General features: G+C 41.4%; 1 protein-coding gene across 3 annotated transcripts in view; it reads left to right on the top strand.

Moving 5' to 3' along the window:
* Window positions 1–26,349, top strand: part of STARD8 (StAR related lipid transfer domain containing 8) — a 780,205-nt gene that overhangs the window by 598,669 nt on the left and 155,187 nt on the right. For all 3 annotated transcript variants that reach the window (XM_044057100.1, XM_044057099.1, XM_044057101.1), the window contains exon 5: window positions 4,625–5,967. In XM_044057100.1, coding sequence (XP_043913035.1) covers window positions 4,625–5,967 — 1,343 coding nt within the window. The remainder of the gene's footprint in view (window positions 1–4,624; window positions 5,968–26,349) is intronic.

Genomic DNA, 26,349 nt, shown 5'->3' with positions numbered 1-26,349 from the left:
AAACACCCTTTATTTGGCTCCAGTTATAAATTTCTGAGTTTATGACTAGATTGTTCACTTAGCTTTGTTCCGCAGTTAGAAAACACAGCTACCGTTTACACTAAGCAACTCAAACTATACTATAAAACATTATTTTTTCAAGGAAGCCTATATTTCTGTTGCGGAATGTAGTTAATATCAGAGACTAAGGACAGCCTTCCTTTTAACACATTTGCTTGCCTAGAAAATACAAACTTGTTGCAATACACTGTTGAAAATCTGTAAAGTTATAAACCTTGCTGTTGCTAGGCATTGCTGGTGGCTCACCTTTTCTAATCAGACTGGCTAAGTATTGCAAATAGAACATACCTACTTTCACCTTTCTCAGACTTGTATCTTACTCATTGATAATTAATGTTCTCCTGTAGTTCAGAAACTTAAAATTAAAAGTCCTTTATATTCCTTGAATTTCCTAAAATGCTGACAGCCTAATCTTGAACAGACCAGCATTTACTTTGTCCCCCTAAACCCAATCATTTGGAACTCTTTTCCTCCTCAAATCAGGGAAGTCCCTCCTGTCTGTCTTTCAGTCCCATTTACTAGGTCACCTAAAAAGTTGTTGGAGATCATCTGTAGTCGTTCTATACATGGGCCAATTAATTTTAATTAAATTAAATTAATTTTTCGGTACTTTTCCGTTATCGGGGCAACACTTCTAATGAGTGCTTGAAATGTTTTATTAGGAGAGAGTAAAAGGTCCACTAAAATCACTGCTTCTTGTTAAAAATTAAATGTTGTTTCTTCTTTATCTGCGATCTACAAACGTGTCTTCCTGCAGTTTCGGAGAAGTGATTAATGACTCAGATTTTTTTTTCCTTATGAAATGAATTGGGAAAATCGGTGATACTAATAAAGTACCATTAACATGAAAACCTGAAAAAAATATAAGCTAACTCACAAACTTGAGATAAGTAATTATTATTTAAGTAGAATTAATCCCCTTTTCTCCCAAAATTCCAGTTTTTGAAAGGGTAAAACAAAACAAAATTTGAGACAAAGCCAGGTACATGACAGGTATGGCATTAGTGTGTTAGTTTTACCCTTGTTTACTTGTCCAATTATTTCAGCCTTTATCCAGATTGTGTTCATATTTCTTTTTAGACAGCACCTTCCCCAAACTGTGCCGGGGTGGCAGAAGTCAACTGGATGACATCCAAATGCTACTGAGGATACAAATGAGTAACAGTATACGCGGTCAAGCACACACATCGTGCAAAAAGAAGTCTGCACCTTTTGGTTTGGCAAAGATAGTTTTTGCATCATTTGGCAGATAAAGGATGTCAAAACACAAGGCAGTTATGGATAACATGACTTACTAGTTTAAGATACTGTTTTGACAAAACTCTTCAGTTGTACACCTACATACCTCTCAACCTTCAAACTGTGATGTTAGAAAAAAGTGTAATGCCGCGCAAAATTCCACCACAGAAATGCCATTTACTTTTGCTTCATAAAAGTAGTCTGTCTGCCAATCCGATGGATACAACATAACATGAATCGTCGCCTTCCAAGACAGTGCAGTGTAAAAAGGAAATATCACAGGCTTTTTGCGCTATGCATGGCTAGATTTACGGCAAGAGTGGCAATACCAAACAGTTATTCTGTTAACCCTTTTTTTGCTGGAGAAAAAGAAAGTAGGCACTGCCAGCCCCAACAAGTAAGGAAAACCCTCATATCAGAGAGCACAATGCTACAATATGTTTATAATTCACTTACACAGCAAGAACTTTACACCAGCTGTTTTCAGTGTTTTGTACACGGTTCCGTACAACAGGCCACAAACTGAAGCAAATCTAACATAGTTACTTGAAAGTCGTAACTGTAGGGTATCGGCAACTACCCCTTTGCACAAGTGTAACCCTTCTAAAAGCGAGCCAGGCAGCTATATAGACGTAAGTTTACTTATCAACTGCCTAGCACAAGGAATCTGGACAAATATTGTAATAAAACATTTCAAGCGCTCATTAGAACTGTTGCCCCGATAACGAAAAGTACCAGTTTTTCTCATGCATATCTTTAGTTGTTCCATATATGTGCCAATTAATTTTAATGAATTTTTGTCATTCATATTTTCCCTAACAACCCTCATATTCTTTACTCTACCTCTTACTTACTGCCTCTTGCTCATTAACCATCTTCTTAACAGGATTAAAGAGTTCATAGTACATCATCTGTTTTAACTTTCAGTCACTTTCAACTTATTCTGCACCAGCCCTTTAAATCTCTTCCATACACTTCCTTATTAACATGACATATTGCTAACAATGGTTCTTGGACCATTTATCATTCCTAGTTAATAAATATAAGTAAATAAATATAGTTGGTAGTCAAACAATTATATTTCTCCCCCATGACAGTAAGTGCCATTATGAGCCATGCATGAAAATAGTTCTGTTTCCTATTATCTTTACCTGGGTTTCAAATAAGTGTAGAAAACTAAGTAAGGAGCTGTTAAGCACATGAAGACATACTAAATGAATACATAGATTTCTCTGAACTTGTTACAGGTAATACCATAATTGTAAGATACTTGAGATATGCAGCTGAAGAACAAGACTCAGTGCTCTCCTCCCAGATCACTGTAGCAGTTACCATCTCAAAAACAACTTTTGCTGTAGTGTACCATTCAGTGACTTGGTCTGTAGGTGAATACTAGGTTAACTGCTTATGTGAACCATTTTAAGTCTAACCAAATTCCTTCAAAGGTGAAAATCAAACCATGTACCTTGTGTCTGTGAGGTAAACACCTTAACCATTATGCCAGCCCCATCCTTGGTGTTTGGTCACATATCATCCTGGCATTTGTACAATGATTCTCTATAAAGTCAGCTGATTGCTTGATGAACCATTTTCATCCTGATAAAAATTTCTGTGACACGCATATAGGCTCTGATGTGCTACCAGAGACATTGCCCAAACATAAGGTAACTATACTGGATCATGCACTGACACAGTACATCTACTTTGTGGTTTTCCAAAGGAAGCCTTTGCTTTGAAACAAGTTTATTGAAGTTACTGAAACCATGCTTTTTGGTTATGACAACATCATTTTGACTGGGGCAAGCAGAACATAGAATATACAGATATAAAAAATAGCAACAAATATAAGAAATAGTAAATTACGGTGGTGGTGCTGCGGTAGCGTTGTCGCCTCACAGTAAGATGTTGTCCTGTTCAATTCTCAGCTAGAGTGTCTTCTGTGTGGAGACATGCGTGAATGGGCGTACCTTCGTTGAAGGTTGTGCGTCAGGGCCGGCAACTTGGCACGTAAAAATCTACTGCCAATCATTAGCTGACTGGAGTTCTGCTGTGGCGACCCCTAACCGGGAAAAGCCGAAAGACACAACAACAACAACAAGTAAATTACAATAAATAAATAAATAAATGTTATAGTATTTGGGTTTCTTGTTGGCTATAATGTATGTAATGACAGCTTTTCTTCCCTAAATTTGTAGTTTAGGTGTCAAAAATAGTAACTGCAATGACAGTGCTTGTAAAGTCTAGTCGTCATATTTTTGAGGAAACATCTAGTTTAACATGAACAGTGGCAAAGTACCCAGGAAAAGAATAAAAATTAGTGTTTTGCTATTTTCATTGTTGAGTTAGAATGCATTTTTGACACTGTAACTACTAAAATCTTTTTCCGTGCTATGTAAGCGGTATATTGTTTCCAGTTACAGGTCATGATGATGGCCATACCATGGCTGAGGGAACATTTTGAAGTGTTGTAGTTTAAAAGAAATAGATAAATAAAATTGAATAAATAAATAAAAATTGTGCATTGTGTGTGAATTAGAAGGTTTCTGGACAGTTTCTCTTTTGATTTTGTAAGGTTCACAGCTGTGTGCAGTATGGTAACAATGCAGAAATGGGATTCAAGTAATTTTAAGTGATCACTTAGAATTATTTTATCTCTTAAATGAATAAACAGCTTGCAGTTTTTCAGTTTCTCTCTATTTTTTTCTAAAACAGATGCTGCTGAAATGTCACATTATAACCACAGCAGATACTACTCAATCTTGTTCGACTGTAGTACAGCAGAGAGTGGGTTTTAACCCTTTTCCTACTTATAGTGCATTCTCAGAGTTAGTGTATCTAATTAGCAGGGGGGTATGAGAGATGCAGCTGGGTCTGTCCACTTGCATAAATATTGTGTAATTTTTTGGGGGAAGGGGTCACTTTTTGTGTTTCCATCTTTTAGGGGTTGATCATTTGTTTGTTTGAAGCAATGGTAGAAGTCCAGTCTATAATATCAGATCAGCATCAGCTGCACATGCTTCTCAACTGTTATCTGAATCAGTGGTTCATGTTTAAATATATTAGTATTTTGGTATATTAGTATTATACTCATGTGATACACGTACCTATGTGGTTGCCAGTTCAAACATTGTTAATGCATTTTGCTTTTACCTTTGTGGCATGAGTCATGGTTAAAACAAGTCTACATGATTATTTCACTTATCCAGGTAACAAATAATTAAGCAAATAGAAAATGCTAGTCATAAGAAATGGTCATAAAAAGTCATTATCTTATAGCAGTTTCTTATGTTCTTATTTGATGACTTTTTATTTTTCCTACCACCAGAGTGAAGACTCGGATGAAGATGACCAGTGCGCAATTAGTGACAGATGGGCATTCCAGAGAGAGAGCAAAAGATGGTCTCGGTTAGGATCTTTGGATTTTCCATCTTCTGGCCAAGTAGTTTTGGAATCTGCCATGAAAATTTCATCAAGCCGGGAGAGCATGCTCACAGATCTGAGTGCAGACTTGGAAGCCACGTCACTACACAGTAGTAACAGTAATGGAAGTGTTAGGGCACCAGTAATAATTAAGGTTAGTGCGCCTGAATATAAACCTGAAATTTCAGACCATGATTCTTCATCACTGACCAAGTCTGACCAAAATTCAGGTGACTCATCTCTTCTGGGAGTTTCTAAAAACCAAAGCAATTTAAAGGAAAAAACAAAAAAGAGGTCTAGAAGCTTCCTTAAGAGACTTGAGTCTTTGCGGAAGAAGGAGAAAGACAAGGATGGTACCAAGACCAAAGACTTGCCTAATACTGAAGTGCTTGTTCATGAAGAACAGACTGTTTCTGGAAATGTTCCTTGTGTGAGTAACGAGAGCCATATTGATGGCTTGAAACCAGACATTTCTAAAGTGGACATTCCTTCACAAATCAGAAGCCATAAATTTATAGACAGAGGGTACAGGACTAAAAGTTTACCTGCCTCAGCTAGCAGAAAGCCAAAGACAAAAACGAAATGCAGTGGAGTTTATTTAGAGGACTATGAAATGAGTATGAAGACCACAAGATGGTTAACAGTTCACCATAGGCATAGTCAAAAGGACAGTGCTATTGTCTATGTTCCCAGGGACCATAAACCAGGAACCTTTCCCAAATCTCTTTCAATCGAGAGCCTTTGCCCTATGGATAATAGTCACTTGGGAAACTGGAGATTAGAGACCAGACATTTTGCAAACTCTGTATATTACACCATTGACCCCCAGGGCTTTGTTCGAAGGAAGAGCCCAAGCTCTTATAGCTCCACAGGAAGTAGAACTAGTATTTATGACAATGTACCAGAATTTTTTGGTAGCACTGGCAATTTTTTTGATTTAGACAGTGATGACATTTTTTTGCACCTTGATGATGTTTTGCACCATGTCCGTGGGCTGCAGGAAAAAGTTGAACTCTGGTCCAAAGCTGTATGTCCTGAACTAGATGATGAGTCTGACCTAGTGGGAGATTCCTCCTTTCCATCCTCTTTCCCATCCAATGTAAATTTTGAGGAGCATTCCATGTCAGATATGGGCACTTCAGCCAGTGACTTTGATAGTACTGGCAACTCACTAAATGAGGCAGAAGAAATGGAGATGAGGGAACGGAGAGACTCTGGTGTTGGAGCTTCATTGACAAGACCTAACAGGTATGTAAAATAATAATCTGTGAGATGCCATTTGACCTCATTGTATGCATTCAAAGTATTACAGTGAAGTCAAGGAGAAGAACAAAGCCTGTAAAGAGTTTAGCAGTAATAAACATGATTAAGAAACAACTGCTAAACAGAGAGAGAAATAAAAAAAAATATTGCTAAACATCACTGGACAATCCCTTATTATCAAACCCCCTTCAGTCATTGAAGAGTGCCATGGTTGAAAACTTTCAAAAATGTTATCATTTTGGACATTTATTTCTGCTTAATAGATAATTTATATGTTGTTTAGAGTGTTTGTTTACTGATTATTCTCAGTTATTTGTTTCCTAGTAAAATGTATTTGCCTTAACCTGTAACTTACTTGTTTAAATGATATTATATTAGTTTGAGAAGAGTGAGGCAGTAAGATTTTTATATTTTACAACCCCTCCATCCCTACCTTCTGGCTTCATCTTTCTCCACCTGTACCTTGGCCTGTTATATACCTCTGTGTATTTCATTTCAGTCACCCATTTTGCTATTATATTCCATGTGCCCATAACCTTCTCTGCGAGAAAGTGCTTTCATAGCTGCAGGGTGTAGTTAGTTCCTATCATCTGTTGTCTATACCCATCTACCCTTCCATACGTCCTGCTCACGTTGACTCCATTTGTATCTCCCTGACATGATATTGTGCAACAGTATCATGTTCTCCCATTTCTCTTCTCTTCCCAAGTGAGAAGAGCTATACCCCCTCTAGCTTATGATAATGTATTTTCCCTTCCACCCCACACTGCTTTCCTAGTGGCGTTTCTCTGAACTCCTCCCAACAGCTTGATGTCTCTTTCCTTGTATGGACTGCACACAGTATATGTGATGTGGTCTGATCAAGGATCTGTGGTGTGGAAGCATCACTTCTTTGCTCCTGGAGTCTGTCCAGCTGTGAATGAACCCCATCATTCTTTGTGTTTCTATCACTGCCCTTGCTGCTTTTGGTTCATTCTGGGCATAGTCAGCACTCCTAGAACCTTTTTCTCCACTGTTATAATCAGATCTATTCCCTGCTGCTAATGTTACCAAGGTTGTTCTTGGTCAGTTGCAGTACTGCGCACTTGAGTGCACTGACCCTTAACTATCACCTTTCTGTCCATGTGGTCAGCGTCTCCAAATATTTCTGTAGTATCTCCAGAAACCTGAACTGCTGCAACTCTTTTTGTTTTATAAGTAAGAGGCTGACCATGTTCATTTCTCCCTCGGGTATGTCTGAGACAAAAAAAAATGGAAGAGCAGTGGAAACAGGACTGGCCCACGTGGAACTCTGCTTGTCATTCTTCTCTGTTCCTACCATTTTTGCTCTCATAGGTTCATAGGTGTGTACTAGGCAAATGGCCCTGGGGCCTTTACAAGCCTAGCCCGTAGAAGTGCCCTGGCATTGTGTCGCCCATCATTAATTCCCAGTGCCTCTGTCAAGTAGAGCCACTGGAGTGATCCCCTGGATGAACTTTATATTTCCCATCCACTCATCAAGATTTCACTTGAAGAGGGATAGTGAGGTGCTCTGCTTGACATGTATGGAAAGTCTTTTCCAGAGTATGGGTAGTCTCTGGGTTATAAACCTGTCCCTACAGCATGTTCTGTTGATTGTAGTAATGAGGTTGTGGACTCTGGCATGCGTGGTGCGGAGGGATTTGGATTTCTTTAGATGTAGCATTTCTAACAGAGCTGGGTCAGGCATGGCTTTGTAAGTCAAGCAGAGATCGCCTCTTAGTAGACGGTATGCAACAGACAATAGCTGGAGTTTTTTGAGTCTGTCCATGTTGGACGTGTGTTTAAGGTCTCGGATCCTCTTTGTGAGGTACTTTTGTGGCCTCTCCAGCTGTTGCAGGTGTCTAGTGAGGTACATGCCAAATGGGGCATTGTACTCTATGATTGGTCTAATGAGGGAAGAGTAGAGAGAAATGATGACCTCTTTCTTCCTGGATGCAAAACCCTTGGTAATGAGCCACATAGAAGGACTTTCTGACCACAGTGGCAATGTGATGGTCGAATGAGAGATTGCTGTCAACCTGTGTCCCCAGATCTCTTATAACACCTTCAGTGTTCATTGGGCTTCCATCAATGTGGTAATTAGTGGGAACTGAGTTTTTCTCAAAGGGGGTAACGATGCATTTTTTTGGCATTAAGCTTAAGGCCAAGATTTCGACACCAGTCATTGGTCTCAGTGAGGCCATTCTGTAGGATGTCTGCATCACTTGGGGAGTTAATAATGGTTCCCAGCTTGCAGTCGTCTGCAAATCTGGTCCGCCAGAGTCCCTCCGTGTTGGCCTGGACTTCTGGGATGTAGATGCCAAACAGGAGAGGACCCAGGATCAATCCCTGTGGGACTCCACTCGTGACTAGTCGGCAGTCTGACGTGGAGTCTGCTACTTTCACACTGTGGGTCTATCTGTGAGCCAGTTTGCAACCCACCTAACGATATAGGGGTTGATGCGTAGTTTGCTGAGTTTATCAATAATTCCTGAGTGAGGAATGGTATCAAAGCCCTTGGCCAGTTAAAGGTAGGCAGTATGAACTGCCTTACCTTCATCCACCGCTCTGGTGATTGACTCAAAGAAGTCAACCAGGTTGAGCAGGCATGATCTACCTTTCACAAAACCAAACTGCGTCAGATCTAGAGTTTGTAGATTCCCTTTATCCTTGTTAATTAGGTCCATGATGATGCACTTCATAGCCCTACATATCAGACTCGTAAGGCTAATGGGGTGCTAATTTCCAGGGTCTGTAGTTGCTCCTCCTTTATGGAGAGGGATGACTGTAGCAGTGCACCATTCGGTAGGGACAAAGCCTGAGGTGAGGCTGTGAGTGAACCGAGCACACAGATGTGGTGCCAGTTCACTTTGTAATTCATGTAGAACACAGGCCGGGTCCCATGGAAGCTGTATTCTTGGCCTTAGACAATACACCTTTAACCTGTGCTGCAGTAATGTTGAGTGCTTGGCATTCTTCCGGTATTGAGATTGGTCCTTTGGTGGAAGAGAGGGGTAAAGTTGACACTGAATCTGTCAGCCAGCATGTTGGTAATATCTGTTGGCTCAGTATAGGAGGTATCATTGTGCAGTAACTCAGAGCAAATCTGGGAATTGCCATGGAGAGTCTTGATATAACTATAGAAGGCTTTGTGGTTGTTTTTAATGTCTGCCGCAATTCTGTTTTCATAGCTGGCTTTGGAGGCTTTGATGAGGGATCTCAACTTTTTGCTGAGGCTAATAAGGGAATTTTTCCAGTCTTGGGACTTCACCTTTTTCTGCAACAGTTTCTTCCTTCTGTTGTAGAGTTTATTAATGGCAGGGGACCACCAGACTGGCTTCCTTTTTTTGGAGGAGAACATCTTGGTTCTGTTGGGTATGGCTAGTTCCATACATTTATGTATGTGTTCATACAGTGCATTGGTGTATGACTCAGCAGTCGTGCATCTATTTTCCATTGGCATGGGTGCCATGAAGTTAGCCACCTCTGTTTTTAGGAGTCCAAAGTCAACTTTGGAGAAGTTTTTCATGGTAGATACCTTTGCGGGGGGTGTGGGTGAGATGGTGATTCATTTGTGGTCGGATCTAACCAGGGAGGAATTGAATATTGGTGTAGAGCAATGTTTGCCCATGTTAGTAATAACCAGGTCAAGGATGTTGCTTCCTCTAGTGGGGGTAAGAATGAGATGGTCCATGCAATTGGAATTGATGAATTCCAGGAAGCGTTGGGCAGGTGCATTAGTGCATGAGTAGTTTTCCCAGCTGATGGAGAGGTAGTTGAAGTCACCTAATATGAGAGTGTTGGTTAGAGCTTAATAGTTTTCAGGGTGCTTAGGAATGAGGAGTGAGCAGGCTACGGATGGTCATCATTACTAAGTACTGAAGCTGTTTCCTTATAGGACGTCTGGTGCTGATAGCACTTATGTGTGCTACAATAATTGCTACAAAAAGCCTGATGAAGTGCTGGCGTATAAGCTAATTAAAGTGCAAGAGAGAGGAGAAAGTTGAAAGGGATAGAAAAAACTGCCCAAACGCCCAATAAACTACAATTTCAGAGCTAGAACTCACTCCTCTTGTGGTAGATAGGCTACCCTAGTGCTTACCGCTCCCACTGATAAGCTGGAAGGCTTCCCTCTAACACAGAAAGGTCTAGGGAACTCAGAAACTTACAAAACAGTGTATATCTGTTTCTGGACTACTTTAGTAACAGGAAAGGTGGAAAACAAGCTTAGAACTTTTTTTTTTTTTTTCAGAAAAACAGTAAACTTATAGCTGGAATACCTCAAAAAGGGTTTAAAACCGTGCAGTTGAAGCTCTGGATACTGCAGACCTGTATTAAGACTATGCTACTCAATTTTAAGGTTAAGAACTCAGTAAGAAAAATTCACAGTGTAGTACAGATTAATCACTTATAGTCAAAAGAATTGCACTTGCAGTATGAAAAAATACAGTTAAACAGCAACAAAAAGCAGCAAAATGCAGTTAAACGGTAATGAATTGCAGTAGATAGCAATGAAATATAGTTAATCAGTAGAATGGTTTGAAACAGTAGCTCACAAATCACAACAGTAACAGACAACACTAATAAAGCAGCGATTCAGTAGAACACTGTCATCAGTTTAGTGAGGCTGCCAACAAGCAGTAATAAATATGGCAAACACCAAAATGAAGTAGAAAGCGGTACAGTTTTTTTTTTAATAGCAGAAAGTGAAGAGACAGAAAGGAATGAGATAATTCAAGGTTCAGAAGCTAAAGGGGTGGGCCTTTGCTTATTTCTCACTATAAACAGTAGAATGAGCTGATGTAAGGTGAATTGGGGTGTCCAGTATCAACTTTATACCAGAGGCAGGCAACTCAAAGCCACCAAGACTTAAGACCACCACAACTGTGTGGATGGGTGTAAGAAAAACAGTTGAACAGATTACAGAGATATGTATTAAACACACCCCTCTAAATCCCACTATTCTGCCATACAGCTGTCCATTTCCTTGGTCTTGGTCCTAAACCATTTCCATCCTATCTTTTTGTCAGTCACTTGTGTGGGACCAAATCAAAGGCCTTGCTGAAATCTAGGAAGAGTAATCTCTAGTGATAGTCCTCCTGTCAAATTTACCTGTAATTCAGTCATAAAATTGGATCATGTTTGATTGACAGCTCTTCCTGGTAACAAGCTCATGTCAGTTGCTGTCCTGTGGACTGTTGTTGTCTAAGAATGCTTCTATTCTTCCTCAGAGGGAACACTGCATGAATTTCCTTGCCTTTTCTGTTAACCCAAAAGATGTGTAATTCTCCATAGTTTTACTGATTTTGTCCTTGTACTCGGGTGCCACACTTAGTGTCCTCCAGTTTTTAAGGAGTTTTGCACTGGGAGGTGATCTGGTAATAATTTTTTGTCAGGGGAGGAAGGATCTGTCAGCACCCTTGGACAGATTCCTGAGGATTATAGGAAGTAGTCCATTGAGGGCATGTGCTTTATCCTCCTTAACAGCAAACAGTTCCCTCTCTACCTTTTCTTTTTCTATTGTGATGTCTGTCCACCGCTTTCATCATATTGCCCTGCCTCCTTTATTGCTTAGCACTCTTCTATGCTTTCTTTAATCAAGGCTGAATCATAGCATTCATTCAGCCTCTCTGCCATTATCAAGTTTTCTTTGATTTCCTTTCCATCTTTGCTTACCCTGGCCAGGTCCTTCCAGGTCTACCCCTCTTCCTCCTTTCTGTTATGTACGTAAAAATCCCTTGTTTCCCTTCCTGATCCTTTCTGTCACCGTTATTTCAACTTGCACACTGCTCTGCTGCTGTCAGTTACACATTTGTTAGCAATATGTTAGCCTCCTTGTACAGATCCTTCTCCATCTTTCCACCCTCTTGTTTTCCACCTGTTTTGAGGCCCTGTCTTTTGCCCAGACTGCTAACCTACCCCTTTCTACCTCTTCCTCAAACACTTATTTGTAGCCCTGATTAGTCCTTCCCTGTCTCATTATCATAAGTTGTTTGCTCACATTCTTTTAATTTATTCTTGATCCTTCCTCCAGCCCACTGTAATTCACTCTGATAAAATACCACAAGATTGCATCTATCTTTGTATTCTTACCTATTTCCCTCCCTAACTGTACAGTTTTTTTTATTGCATTTTTTTTTGCCACTACTACCTGCTGACCATTTGGTCCATCTTCCTATTGATTTTCTACCAGGCTGAGCTTATGAAAATGAATTGTCATTCATGCAGCTATCAGGAGTGGTCCTAGGTTTTTCCATTTTTTTCTCCTAGCCCTAACTGCTTGCACTGTGGGTGGGTGGGGGGGGGCTCTTGCAAAGGGACATTCAGTAGGCTGACCACAGAGTATGTCCCTTCACTTCTTAAGGGGCGTTCCCTACACACAGCCCTACCTCTTTTTCTGCAGTATGAATGGTTGTGTCTGTGGTCTCCACCAAGAAGATTGCACTATTCCATGTGCATCAAAGTTTACACCCCCACAAGCAGGCCACACTCCTTCACTCCTTCCGGAGTGTCAGAGGCACTAATTGAACCCTAGTCACCTGGGTTAGAGTCAGGATTCTTTCTGTCTGCACCACAGATCCTGGCCACTCTAAACAATGCAGTTGTCATTATCACTTTTGGTTGATAGTTGATATACTTGACCACATCCATCCTTGGTCCTTTTATTCATGTGCTACACCTTAGTGTATCACAGATGCGTAGTTTAGTTGTTACCAGCATTGTGATTGTTCATGTGCTAATAAAATGGCTTTATTTTGGATTAAGCTGTATTTTGATGTCGTGTGCTGTGAAAGTATAACTTTACATTGTATCCCAGTCCACTTAGAACAACAATATCAGTCATTATTCATAGAGGAAGCAAGCATACAATACTGGAACAATCAGAAGTTCAAACAAATACATACATAGGGGTAAAACAATCCAAGAATGGCAACTCTGTGTATTGGAATGCCTTTTATTAGATGAAATATGAGCTGAAAAGCACTTGAGGTCTTCACCATTTGTCTGTTTCTGTATAAAGTAATACATTTACTGAGGTTTTGTATGTGTGTGTGTGTGTAACACCATGTATTAAGTCATTGTAAAACACTTTTTTTTTATTTCTTTAACTTTGTAACCCAGCTAAGCTAACCTCCATGAGTCTACTTTGTGACACAATGCAAGTCATTCATTGAGACATCGGAGTCACCTCTGTAAAGGATCTGTTGTGTTCAGTGGGCTTACCTGGTTAACAAATACATACAAATGTGTTTACAGGTTTGCAGCCTCAACTGCCAACTAGCTTTACACCTTAGCATACATGTGCCATCTCCTCTTTCTCACATTTTAGCAATCACTTGTTGAGACTGAAATTTAAAGCTCTACATTATATTAGCAGCATTTATATGCTTGGTCAAAAGTAATTATAATTATTACCCTTTGTGTCCCTCATTTGTTCTGTTATCCTATTTTAAAATGGATTATAGTTTTACCATCCAAAAATGATTATCTTAAGCATACTATCACATATATTTGTTAAATGACTGTAGTGCAGTTGAAAAATTATGAGTATGGATGTACAAAACAGTTTGGTTAACATATTTTCACTGTCTGCATACATATTTTTGCATTATTTTTTGCGTTTGGTATTGCAGAATTATATCAATGCATATCTCTTATTGTTCTTGTCTCTGTATAAATAAACCTGGAGCTATATTCCACTGTTTTATACGTTAATTAAACCTTTTGTAAAGTATGCCAATACTAATTAAATGCAAAAGATTTAGGATTAAACAACAAATTTGCCTAGTTCCTAGTTCCTTATTTAAAATTAAGAAAGTGATCCGCGGTAGTGGTGCTGCGGTAGCGTTGTCACCTAACAGCAAGACGTTGTTGCATTCGATTCTCAGCTAGAGTGTCTTCTGTGTGGACGCATTTGTGAATAGGTGTGCCTTTGTTGAAGGTTGTGCGTCAGGGCTGGTAACTCGGCACATAAAAATCCACTACCAAACGTTAGCGGACTGGAGTTCTGCTGTGGTGACCCCTAACCTAAGCCGAAAGACACAACAGTGTTCAGCTTTTATTTTGATATGGGTATTTTGATGCTCTTATTGTTTAATTAGCATTGCATGTAACTTCAGCTATGGTCAAGGACAAGCTTCACACATGACATATTCTCCATGTTTTATCTAGCTTTTAGTTAGATAAATAAACAAGGTCTGTCTGGATTTTGAGGCGCACTTAATCAGTAGTACTCTAGTGTGTGTATGATACACTTTCTATTCATTAATATTGTTAGTGGCTGTGTCGGTAGCACACTCAACTTTAATACTCGGAATTTCATAGGATTATGGGCTTTATCCCACATCATATGCTTGCATTTACATTCCATTACTGCCACTATAGTGCACCATAAAGGGCGCTGCATTTATGAGGTGTAGTCCTTGGAATGAATTGTTAGCTGTGTTCTGATCTGCCTGAGTAGGATGTAAATCAGATGAATATGAGAGATCTTTCAGCACTTACCAAAAGGTGTATGTCCTACCACACCTGCAGTGGAGTTTCTTTTACCATTTATAAACAGATAAACTTGCTGACAGGCTGCCACAGATAATTATATTGACAAATGGTGGAAGGTAATAGTATAATTAACAGCAAGTAAATACAGCTGTGATGTTTTTAAAGGGGTCTGCATCTGTACCCCCCTGTACATACTGATCTGCCCTTATAACCCCAATCTGTAAATGTATTACCTCCAAGATTCCTCCCCTTAGAAAAGTTATATTAAGTAGTTTCTCTCTTCTCTGATTTGGTGTGACCTTGGAGTTAGTATATTTAGAAACCAGGGGAATAGGGTACAGGGGATAAAGCCTCCCTTAGCATTAACAGTATTATATGTCCCAGAGCAGCAGCACTGGCTACAGATGTAGCTGATGTCATTGTCCACGCTGGTGTAAACGACCTGAGACGTACCTCCTTGGACTACATGAAAAGAGACATTGAGGAGCTCTCTGATTATGTAGCCCAGACAGGTATGACCCTGACCTTGAGCAGTATCCTACCTTCACCAAGAATGATGCCACAATACAGAGATAAGATGATCAGCTTTAACAATTGGCTTAAACACTGGTGTCATTCAAAGGGGATCCAGTGTCTGTCTGCCTGGGATGACATGCTGGACAAGCCGCTTGCACCTGTCACCCTGGGATTCGGATATTGGCAAAGGCTCTTGCCACCCCCATAGTGCCTTTTTTAGGCAAGGCTCAAATTCTAAACCTACCACCCTAGAACACAAAAAGGAAAAAACTAAGGGTAATGCTGCTCAATGCCAGAAGTCTAAATCTCAAAATGCAGGCCCTTCTCAGTATGGAGAACATCGATGTCTGTGCTGTGACAGAAACCTGGTTCAAGGCTCCTGAGAGCACCCCAGCGCTATCAGGTTTTACCTCATATCATGCTCCGCCCCAAAATCTGGACAATACCAAGAAAGGAGGGTATCCATATTCATCAAGGACACCCACACCTCAAGACTGGTGGCAGATGCATCGGAGACCATCCAGGTGCAATTAACCATAGGCAAGACTGCTCTGCAAATTGTAGCATGTTACAGGCCACCCTCACAAACTCAGGAACTTCACATGGCCTTCCTGAAAACACTAGAGGGGATAAATGTATCACCAAACACCATCATACTAGGTGACTTCAATTACCCTAATATAGACTGGGAACACTACTCAAGCCCAAACACCCTAGCCCAAAAGTTCCTGGAATTCATAAACTCAAATGCCATGGAACAACTAGTCACCATCCCCACAAGAGGAGATAACATACTTGATCTCATCATCACGAACATGGGAGCACAATGTTCAACACCCTCACTGGTGAGATCAGACCACAAACTAATCTCGCTGGAGGTCCTCATCCCACCCCCACCTGAAATAAAGAAGACCACAGTAAAGGACTTCTCAAAAGCCGACTTCACACTTCTAAAGACTAGTGTGGTCTCCTTTAAGGCCCCGAGCGTGGAAAACAGTACTCAAGCCGCTGAATCACTTACAAATGCCTTCTACCAGCACCTGCAGGACTGCATGGATAAGGCAATCCCAAGCAAAACAAAGACTCTTTGTACCAAAGGCAAGCGTCCAGTCTGGTGGACCCCAGCCATAAACAAACTCTACAAAAAGGAGGAAGCTACTACAAGATAGAGCAAAATCCTTAAAAGGTAAGACACCCTTGATCACTATAAGTAAAAACTAAGAGCTCTCATAAAATCATCCAAAGCAAATTTCGAGAGAAAATAGCTAAAGACTCAAAAGACAATCATAAGGCCTTCTTTAGCTATGTTAGAAACCTGGGAGGAAACTCCCAGATATGCTCAGAGCTAGTTCAAAATGATGTGAAGATTACTGATCCTACAGACATTGCCAACATACTGGCTGACAGGTTCAGTGCAAACTTCTCCCCCCCAAAAGGAGAGATATCTATACCAAACGATTGCAGCCCCCAAACATCTCCAGCCCAAGTGAGAACTGCTCTCTCCAAAGCAAAACACAGCATCCATGGGACCTGATGGTGTCCCCAGCTGTGTGCTCCATGAACTCAATGAGGAATTAAACCCACAGCTAGGACAGCTGTTTAATCAAAGTCTTACCTCTGGATACTGCACAGGAGTGGCGCACTGCAACTGTGGTACCACTTCACAAAGGCGGTGCCTCCACCGACCCTGAAATTACCGCCCATTAGCTTGTCAAGCCTTATCTGCAAAGCCATGGAGAGGATCATAATGGACCTCATAAATAAAGACATAGGGAATTTGCAGACTTTGGATCCAACCCAGTTTGGCTTTGTCAAAGGCAGATCATGCCTTTTAAACTTGGTTGACTTTTTGAAACAGTCACCAAAGCCATTGATGAGGAAAGGCAGTCCATACAGCCTACCTCGATCTGGCTAAGGCCTTCGATACAATACCCCATTGTATCATTGAAAAACTCATGAGTTTAAATGACAACCCATACATCACAAGATGGGTTGCAAACTGGCTGAGTGACAGAACCCACAGGGTCAGAGCTGCTGGCGCCATGTCAGACTCAAAGCCTGTCACAAGTGGTGTCCCACAGGTCAGTCCTGGGCCCACTCTTGTTTGGCATCTACTTTTCAGTACAAGCAAACACAGGAGGGTTATGGCTGACAAAGTTTGCAGATGACTGCAAACTGGGCCATAGTAGAAAACACATCTGACACAGATATCCTTCAGAAGGGTCTCACAGAAGCGGATAACTGGTGCCAGAGCCACAAGTTAAATGCCAAAAATGCATAGTCATACCCTTCGGGAAAAACAAGGTTACTAGCTACCAAATAGGTGGCAATCCACTGAGCACAGAAGAAGTTATCAGGGACCTGGGGACCCAGGTTGATAGTAGTCTGTCATTCGACACCCATGTAGCTAAAGTAGTTAGGAAGACCTTCTACATTGCCCACCTTATCATGAAGGGATTCTCATCTAGATCAAGGGAGGTCATAGTCTCCCTTTACTCATCACTCATCAGACCAATGATTGAGTACAATGCCCCATTCGAATGTATCTGACCCGACACTTGCAGCAGCTGGAGAGGCCACAAAAGTTCCTCACCAAAAGGATAAAGGGTCTCAAAATCTGTCCTATGCTGCCCGACTGAAAGAACTCCAGCTCTATTCAGTTGCTCAGAGGTGACCTTTGCCTAACATACAAGGCCATGTCAAACCCAGATTTGATGAATATGCTTCACCTCAAAAATCTAGATCCATCAGAGCCACAAGGGCGGAGACTTAAACCTTGACACGGCTATTAAGGGATAGATTCATCACCCAAAGACTCCCTATGCTGTGGAACAAAATCCCGGTACATGTGAGGCAGAGCACCTCGCTGGCCTTGTTCAAGAGAAATCTTGACCAATGGATGGGAGATCGCAGATATACCCCAGGGATTACCTCAGTGTCACTGCTCGACAGAGGCACAGAAAAATAATGGGTATAGTTCCCCATACTAAAGGGGTGGCGTAAGCCACAAAACGATGGGCTAGGCTTGTAATTGCCCTCGGGCAGATAGCCTAGTATGAACCTATGAACCTATGTATCATATGTCAAAGAGCAGCAGCTCTGTCTACAGCTGTAGCTGATGTATTATATGTCCCAGAGCAGCAGTACTGGCTACATCTGTAGCTGATGTATTATATGCCCCAGAGCAGCAGCTCTGTCTACAGCTGTAGCTGATGTATCATATGTCCCAGAGCAGCAGCACTGTCTACAGCTGTAGCTGATGTATCATATGTCCCAGAGCAGCAGCACTGTCTACAGCTGTAGCTGATATATCATATGTCCCAGAGCAGCAGCACTGTCTACAGCTCCAGCTCACGTATCATATGTCCCAGAGCAGCAGCACTGGCTACAGCTGTAGCTGATGTATTATATGTCCCAGAGCAGCAGCACTGTCTGCAGTTGAAGCTGATGTATTATATGTCCCAGAGCAGCAGCACAGTCTACAGCTGTAGCTGATGTATTGTATGTCCCAGCGCAGCAGCACTGTCTGCAGCTGTAGCTGATGTATCATATGTCCCAGAGCAGCAGCTCTGTCTACAGCTGTAGCTGGTGTATCATATGTCCCAGAGCAGCAGCACTGTCTACAGCTGTAGCGCATGTATCATATGTCCCAGAGCAGCAGCTCTGCCTACAGCTGTAGCTGATGTATTATATGTCCCAGAACAGCAGCTGTCTACAGCTGTAGCTGATGTATTATATGTCCCAGAGCAGCAGCACTGTCTACAGCTGTAGCTGATGTATTATATGTCCCAGAGCAGCAGCACTGTCTGCAGCTGAAGCTGATGTATCATATGTCCCAGAGCAGCAGCACTGTCTGCAGCTGTAGCTGATGTATTATATGTCCCAGAGCAGCAGCACTGTCTGCAGCTGAAGCCGATGTATCATATGTCCCAGAGCAGCAGCACTATCTACAGCTGTAGCTGATGTATCATATGTCCCAGAGCAGCAGCACTGTCTACAGCTCCAGCTGATGTATCATATGTCCCAGAGCAGCAGCTCTGTCTACAGCTGTAGCTGGTGTATCATATGTCCCAGAGGAGCAGCAGCACTGGCTACAGCTGTAGCTGATGTATTATATGTCCCAGAGCAGCAGCTCTGTCTACAGCTGTAGCTGATGTATCATATGTCCCAGAGCAGCAGCACTGTCTGCAGCTGTAGCTGATGTATCATATGTCCCAGAGCAGCAGCACTGTCTGCAGCTGAAGCTGATGTATCATATGTCCCAGAGCAGCAGCACTGTCTACAGCTGTTGCTGATGTATCATATGTCCCAGAGCAGCAGCACTGTCTGCAGCTGTAGCTGATGTATCATATGTCCCAGAGCAGCAGCACTGTCTACAGCTCCAGCTGATGTATCATATATCCCAGAGCAGCAGCAGTCTCTGCAGCTGTGGCTGATGTATCATATGACACAGCTATGTATGTGACTTTTATAATAGAGGTAGTGAAAGTTAATAAAGACAAAACAAATAAATCCCTTTATTCAACCACAGAAGCATATTTTGCTAGCTATAATGTCACCTCCTTCCATCATACCACCAAGAGGACAAGCAGCATGACAGAATTCCATACCACAGATTCAGCCCCTGTAGTACCGCGATGTAAAAAGAAAATACTAATGCAGATATCACCTTACTAATTATAGCTTTATGTCATTCCTTGATTAGCATACAACATAACAATAACAATAATGAGAAAGCTGGTTTCTTAGAATGGGATGGATGGTAAAGCAGTTTTCCTATATATATATATATATATATATATATATATATATATATATATATATATGAATATGTGTGTGTGTGTGTATATATATATATATATATATATATATATATATATATACAGTAAATAATAAGGCAGTAAGTAATATTTTAAGAGAAATAATCTCTTGATATAGAAGATCCATAGTTTTCTTTAGCATCTCACCAAAGTCACCTTCTTTACCAGGGCCATATTCCAGTTAGCGTTGCCGCCTCACAGCAAAAGGTTCTCCGGTTCGATCCTCAGCTGGGGTGCCTTCTGTGCAGAGTCTGCATGTCCTCCATGTGGTTGCTGGGTTTCCTCCAGGTGGTCTGGTTTCCTCCCACATCCCAAAGACATGTTGTAGGTGGATTGGACACTTTAAATTGGCCCTAGGCATAAGTGTGTGCCTGTGTGTGCCTTCTGTGGAAGTTTGGGTGCCGGGCTGGCAACTCAACCCCGTAAAACTCCACTGCCAATCATGAGCAGACAGGTGATCTGCTGTGGTGACCCCTAACAGGGGAAAAGCCGAAAGAAGAAGAAGATTACGAGTATTGAGAGAGAGAAGCCAAGTTAAATTGCCGTCATAGTCAAGCTGGCAAGCAAGTTCCAAAAGAGTAAAATAAGTGTGTGTGTGTGTGTTTGTGTGTGTGTGTGTTTGTGGGTGAGGGTAAGGGTTAAGAAAGGGTAAATTAGAGTAACTGACATATGCTATAAGTAAAATTTGTAGTATTTACAGAAGTATGTTAGTTCTTACATCGATCTTATATTCTAAAGAATACTTTAATTCATGGAAGTCATGTAAAGAGATGGTGATATAGTGAGACTATCCCAGATCTGTTTACAGCTGTTAGTATGTTTAAGATGTTTCAGATTTGTCCTGAATGTCTTGCATTTTGTTGACTTTTAAGTTCTTTAGCTAGAGCGTACCATTTTGCTGGAACCATTTTATAGTAGTAAATTGGAGTCTAATCAAAGAGTTATCATCAGAGGAGGAGATACTTCTCATGTCAGAGGCAAGTGTTGCTGGAAGTTTGTTAGAGAGAAAGGGAGTAATATCTGTAATTAATTAGTTTAAATGTGAGACATGATAGGAGGAAGGTTGCACTAGCAGTAAATGCAAGTCAGTAGGCTTTCTTTACAAAATATAGTGATGTTATCCATAAGGTGATAATTGAGAAATAAAGCAACCTATTTTATTAATGGTGGTCTGCAGCAGGTTTATCCTGATTGATGAGTTTATGGCAATAAGTGGGAAATTTCACTCTAATGTAGGGATAAGCACCCCTGTGGCTAAAATTGTCCTGACATCAAGGATGAAGTGGTTAGGTACTGGGTAGCAAAACTTTTAGTTGTCTGAAGACTTTGCCCACTGTAATTTTAGTATGTAGAGGAAAAATTCAGAGTACCAAAGCAGCAGTAAGAGGTCTGCTAAAGAATCTTGCTGTGGTCAAGGTAAAAAAAGGTGATTGTATAAAAATCCTTAAGTTTCTCCTCTGATATCTGCTCTGAAAGCTAATATGACCATTTCATAAAGGAATTATTTAAACATGCTGGTCAGTCTATCTGTTGGACTGATTAACGTGATACAGATTATTTTATGACTCCCCCTCCAAAAAAAAAAAAATATATATATGTGTGTGTATATATATATATATATATATATATATATATATATATATATATATATTAATAGTTAGACAAATTCTGCAGAACTTCATCCATGAGAAATAACAGATTTAACTGTAGTAGAGCCTTTTAGGCGTCAGTCTCGACATCAAGTCTATTGAAACCTTTATTTGGACCCTGCAAAGTCAAACAGTGTACCTGTAGCCAAAAAAAGAAAATCATGTTTTAAATCACTTTTGACCTGGATTGGAATGTTGCAGCACAGACTTCAGGTTTGGACAAATGAATGGTCGGAAATGTTGCCAAGGAGTCATAGGTTCATAGGTTGGTACTAGGCTATCAGCCCTAGGGCCTGTACAAGCCTAGCCATAACAATTCCCTGACTAGTTCTTCCCACAATATTTACTTCCCTGAACCCGTCTAGCAGGGCAACTGACGTGATCCCCGGGGTAAATTTCCTATCTCCCATCCAGTCTTCAAGGTTCCTTTTGAAGAGGGCCAAGGAGGCGCTCTGCTTGACATGTATGGGCAGTCTATTCCAGAGTCTGGGGAGTCTCTGGATCAGGAACCTATCCCTCCAGCATGTTTTGTTCATTGTGATAACAAGGTTTAGATCCCTGGAGCGTGTGGCTCTGATGGATTGGGATTTCTTGAAGTGTAGCATGTCCAACAGCTCTGGGTTTGACATGGCCTTGTATGTTAAGCAGAGATCGCCTCTGAGTAGACAGTATGCAACATGATATAGCTGGAGTTTTTTTAGTCGGTCAGCATAGGGCATCTGCTTTAGGCCTGTGATTCTTTTAGTGAGGTGTTTCTGTAGCCTTTCCATTTGTTGCAGATGTCTTGTGAGGTACATATCAAATGGGGCGTTGTACTGGATGTGTACAGTGGGATAATGACCTCCTTTTTTCTGGATGAAAAGCCCTTAGTGATGAGGTGTGCCACATAGAAGGATTTCCTGACTGTTGTGGCGATGTGGTTATCGAAGGTGGGACCACTGTCCACCTGTGTTCCTAAGTCTCTTATCACACTTTCGGTGTTTAATGTACTGCCACCTATGTGGCAATTCATGGCTACATGTTTTTTCCCAAATGGGTAACTATACACTTCTTGGCATTGTGCTTGAGCCCATGGCTTTGGCACCAAGCATCTGTTTCTGTAAGGCCCTTTTGTAGAATATCCACATGATTTGGGGAGTCAATAATGGCTCCCAGTTTGCAGTCATCTGCGAACTTTGTTAGCCATACTTCAGAGAAGTAGATGCCAAACAAGAGCAGTCTCAGGACTGAACCCTGAGGTACTCCACTTGTCACTTGTCTGGAGCTAAATTTGGAGTTGGCTACTTTTACAGTGTGGGTTCTGTCAGTAAGCCAGTTGGCAACCCATCGAGTGACGTAGGGATTTATGCCCAGCTTAGTAAGTTTATCTATGATTCCAGAGTGAGGGATGGTGTTGAAGGCCTTGATGAGGTCCAGATAGGCTGTATGGACCGCCTTACCCTTGTCCACTGCTCTGGAGACTGATTCGAAGAAGTCAGTCAGGTTCGTGAGACACGATCGGCCCTTCACAAACCCAAACTCGGTGGGATCCAGTGTTTGAAGGTTGCCAATGTCTTTGTTTATAAGTTCCATGATAATACGGTCCATGGCCTTGCAGATCAGGCTCGTCAGATTGATGGAAAGGTAGTTCCCAGGATCCAAGGTGGATCCCCCCTTGTGGAGTTGGATAACTGTAGCTGTGCGCCACTCAGTGGGCACAAAGCCTGAGGTGAGGCTATGATTAAACATGACACTTAGGTGAGGTACCAGTTCATTTTATAGTTCATGTAGTACACAGCCCGGGATGTCATGTGGTCCCATGGATGCTGTATTCTTAGCTTTGGAGAGTGCGATTTTTACCTGTGTGGCCATGATTACCGGAATTTGGCAATCCTTCGGTATTGAGATGGACCCTTTAGGGGGTGAGAGGGGGGGTGAAGTTGGTTCTAAATCAATCTGCCAGGATATTGGCAGTGCCCTTGGGATCAGTATATTTAATGCCATTCTGTTGTAGCTCAGAGCAGATCTGAGAATTACCATTTAGATTCTTGACATAGCTATAGAATACCTTGTAGTTGTCTTTGGAATCTTTGGCAATTTTATTTTCGTAACTAGCTTTGGAGGATTTTATGAGGGATTTCAGCTTCTTACTGAGGCTGGTAAGGGAGTTTTTTACATCTTGGGATTTTCCTCTTTTCTGCAACAGTTTTTTCTTTCTGTTGTATAGTTTGTTTATGACAGGGGACCACCAGATTGGCTTCCTTTTTTTGGAGGAGAGCGTCTTGGTTCTATTTGGGATGGCATGATTCATGCACGAGTAGATGTGCTTGTACAGTGCTTTGGTGTAGGATTCAGCAGTCGAACTTTCAGTTCCCGTCTGCATAGGTGTCATGAAGTTTGTCACTTCTGACTTAAGTAGCATGAAGATGGCCTTGGAGAAGTTTTTTATGGATGTTTCCTTATAGGGGGGTGGGGGTGAGATGTGGATGTCAAAGGTGATTAGCTTATGGTCAGACCTAACCAACGAGAGGGTGACCACTGGTGTTCAGCATTGATTTTCCATGTTGGTAATGACCAGGTACAGGATATTGGAGCCCCTGGTAGGACTATGTATTAGTTGATCCAGGGCGTTGGAATTTATGAATTCCAAGAACCATTGGGCAAAGATGTTGGTACACGAGTAGTTTTCCCAGCTAATGGGAGGGTAGGTGAAATCACCCAGTATTGGTGTGTTTGGTTGTATCTTAATATTTTCCAGTATGTTTAAAAAAGGTGTAGTGAGAATCTTGGGGCATGGTGGGGGAACTGTAGCAAGCTACAATTTGGATTGCAGTCTTACCTAGTGTTAGTTGCACCTGGAGAATTTTGAATGCATTGTGTTGGGCAACTAGCCTGGAGGTGTGAATATCCTTGGTGAATATGGGCACTCCTCCACCTAGTGTTTTGGTCCTGGTTTGGTGGCCGAAAGGTGTGGTAAGAGTTGTAGCCTGGTATTGCAGGGGTGCTCTCTGGAGCCTTGAACCAGGTCTCAGTTACTGCACAGATATTGATGTTCTCCATTTTTAGGAGTGCCTTGAGAGGGTGCAGTCAGATTCTCTATTTATGTTTGAGAAACAAAAATGGCTCAAATATGCTGAGGTCTGAAAATGCACACTGAGGAACAAAAATGTTTCAAGACATGCTGAGGTCTCGAAGCTCAGATTGTGTTCATATTCAGCTGATATCTAGATAAATACTTTCTGGTCCTGTGCACTGAAGCACATATCTACAAAAAGTATTGTCTTGCACACATGTTAGTGGTCTAGTGTTACTGAGATAAATTCCCTTTTTTTCCATAATCTTTATTAGTTTTATACAATACAACACATTTTCAGCAAAAAGGGATTGACAATAGCAATAAGCTGTCAGAGCAGTTAATAACAAAATAAGCATAAACAAACTATGTTACATATATTTACAAAAGTATCATTTACCATAGTAAACAGAAAAGAAATAAACCAGGGGATGGAAAGCAGTATCTGTGAGAATTGATAGAAATGCAGAGGGAGAATAAAAGGTGAGAGAGAGAGAGAGAGAGAGAGAGAACTGGTCAGTAATCCTTAGAAAGAGTTGTTAAGGTATTTTTGAAACAGGTAAATAATCATTAAATGGATAGTTATTGAGTAGGGAGATTAAAGTCTATTTAACAAAGGATCAATTGGAAATATTAGAGGTTAGGTACTTATTACAAAATGAGATTAAAAAGTAGGTTCATAGGTTGGTACTAGGCTATCGGCCCTAAGGCCTATGCAAGCCTAGCCATAACAATTCCATGGAACTTTTTTCCCACAATATTTACTTCTCTGGGCCCCTGTCTAGCAGGGCGACTGACATGATCCCCGGGGTGAATTTCCTATCTCCCATCCAATCATCAAGGTTCCTTTTGAAGAGGGCCAATGAGGTGCTCTGCTTGACATGTATGGGCAGTCTATTCCAGGGTATGGGGAGTCTCTGGGTCAGGAACCTATCCCTCCAGCATGTTTTGTTCATTGTGATGATAAGGTTTAGATCCCTGGAGCGTGTGGCTCTGATAGATTGGGATTTCTTTAAGTGGAGCATGTCCAACAGCTCAGGGTTTGACATGGCCTTGTATGTTAAGCAGAGATCGCCTCTGAGTAGACAATATGCCACAGAGTATAGCTGGAGTTTTTTTAGATGGTCAGCATATGGCATCTGCTTTAGGCCTGTGATTCTTTTAGTGAGGTATTTCTGTGGCCTTTTCAGCTGTTGCAGATGTCTTGTGAGGTACATACCAAATGGGGCATTATACTCTATAATGGGTCTAAAGAGAGATGAGTACAGTGGGACAATGACCTACTTTTTTCTGGATGAAAAGCCCTTAGTGATGAGGTGTGCCACGTAGAAGGTTTTCCTGACTGTTGTGGCGATGTGATTATCGAAAGTGAGACCACTGTCCACTTGTGTCCCTAAGTCTCTCATCACACTTTCGATGTTTAGTGTCTTGCCACCTACGTGGTAGTTCATGGGTACATGTTTTTTCCAAAGGGGATGACTATACATTTCTTGGCATTAAGCTTGAGCCCATGGCTCTGGCACCAGGCATCTGTTTCTGTAAGGCCCTTTTGTAGAATATCCACATCATTTGGGGATTCAATAATGGCTCCCAGTTTGCAGTCATCTGCAAACTTTGTTAGCCAGAGTCCCTTAGTGTTGGCCTGTACTTCAGAGAAGTAGATGCCAAACAAGAGTGGTCCCAGAACTGAACCCTGAGGTACTCCATTTGTCACTTGTCTGGAGCTGGATTTGGAGTTGGCTACTTTTACACTCTGGGTTCTGTCAGTAAGCCAGTTGGCAACCTATCGAGTGACGTAAACCCCAGTATTCAGTGAGTTAGGAAGCACCAC

Source organism: Protopterus annectens, chromosome 15.part0, assembly GCF_019279795.1.
Source record: "Protopterus annectens isolate FY-2018-M chromosome 15.part0, PAN1.0, whole genome shotgun sequence".
NCBI classification, from domain to species: Eukaryota; Metazoa; Chordata; order Ceratodontiformes; family Protopteridae; genus Protopterus; species Protopterus annectens.
The sequence above is the reverse complement of the archived record's forward strand: the minus strand, read 5'-3'. Positions and strand labels throughout refer to the sequence as shown.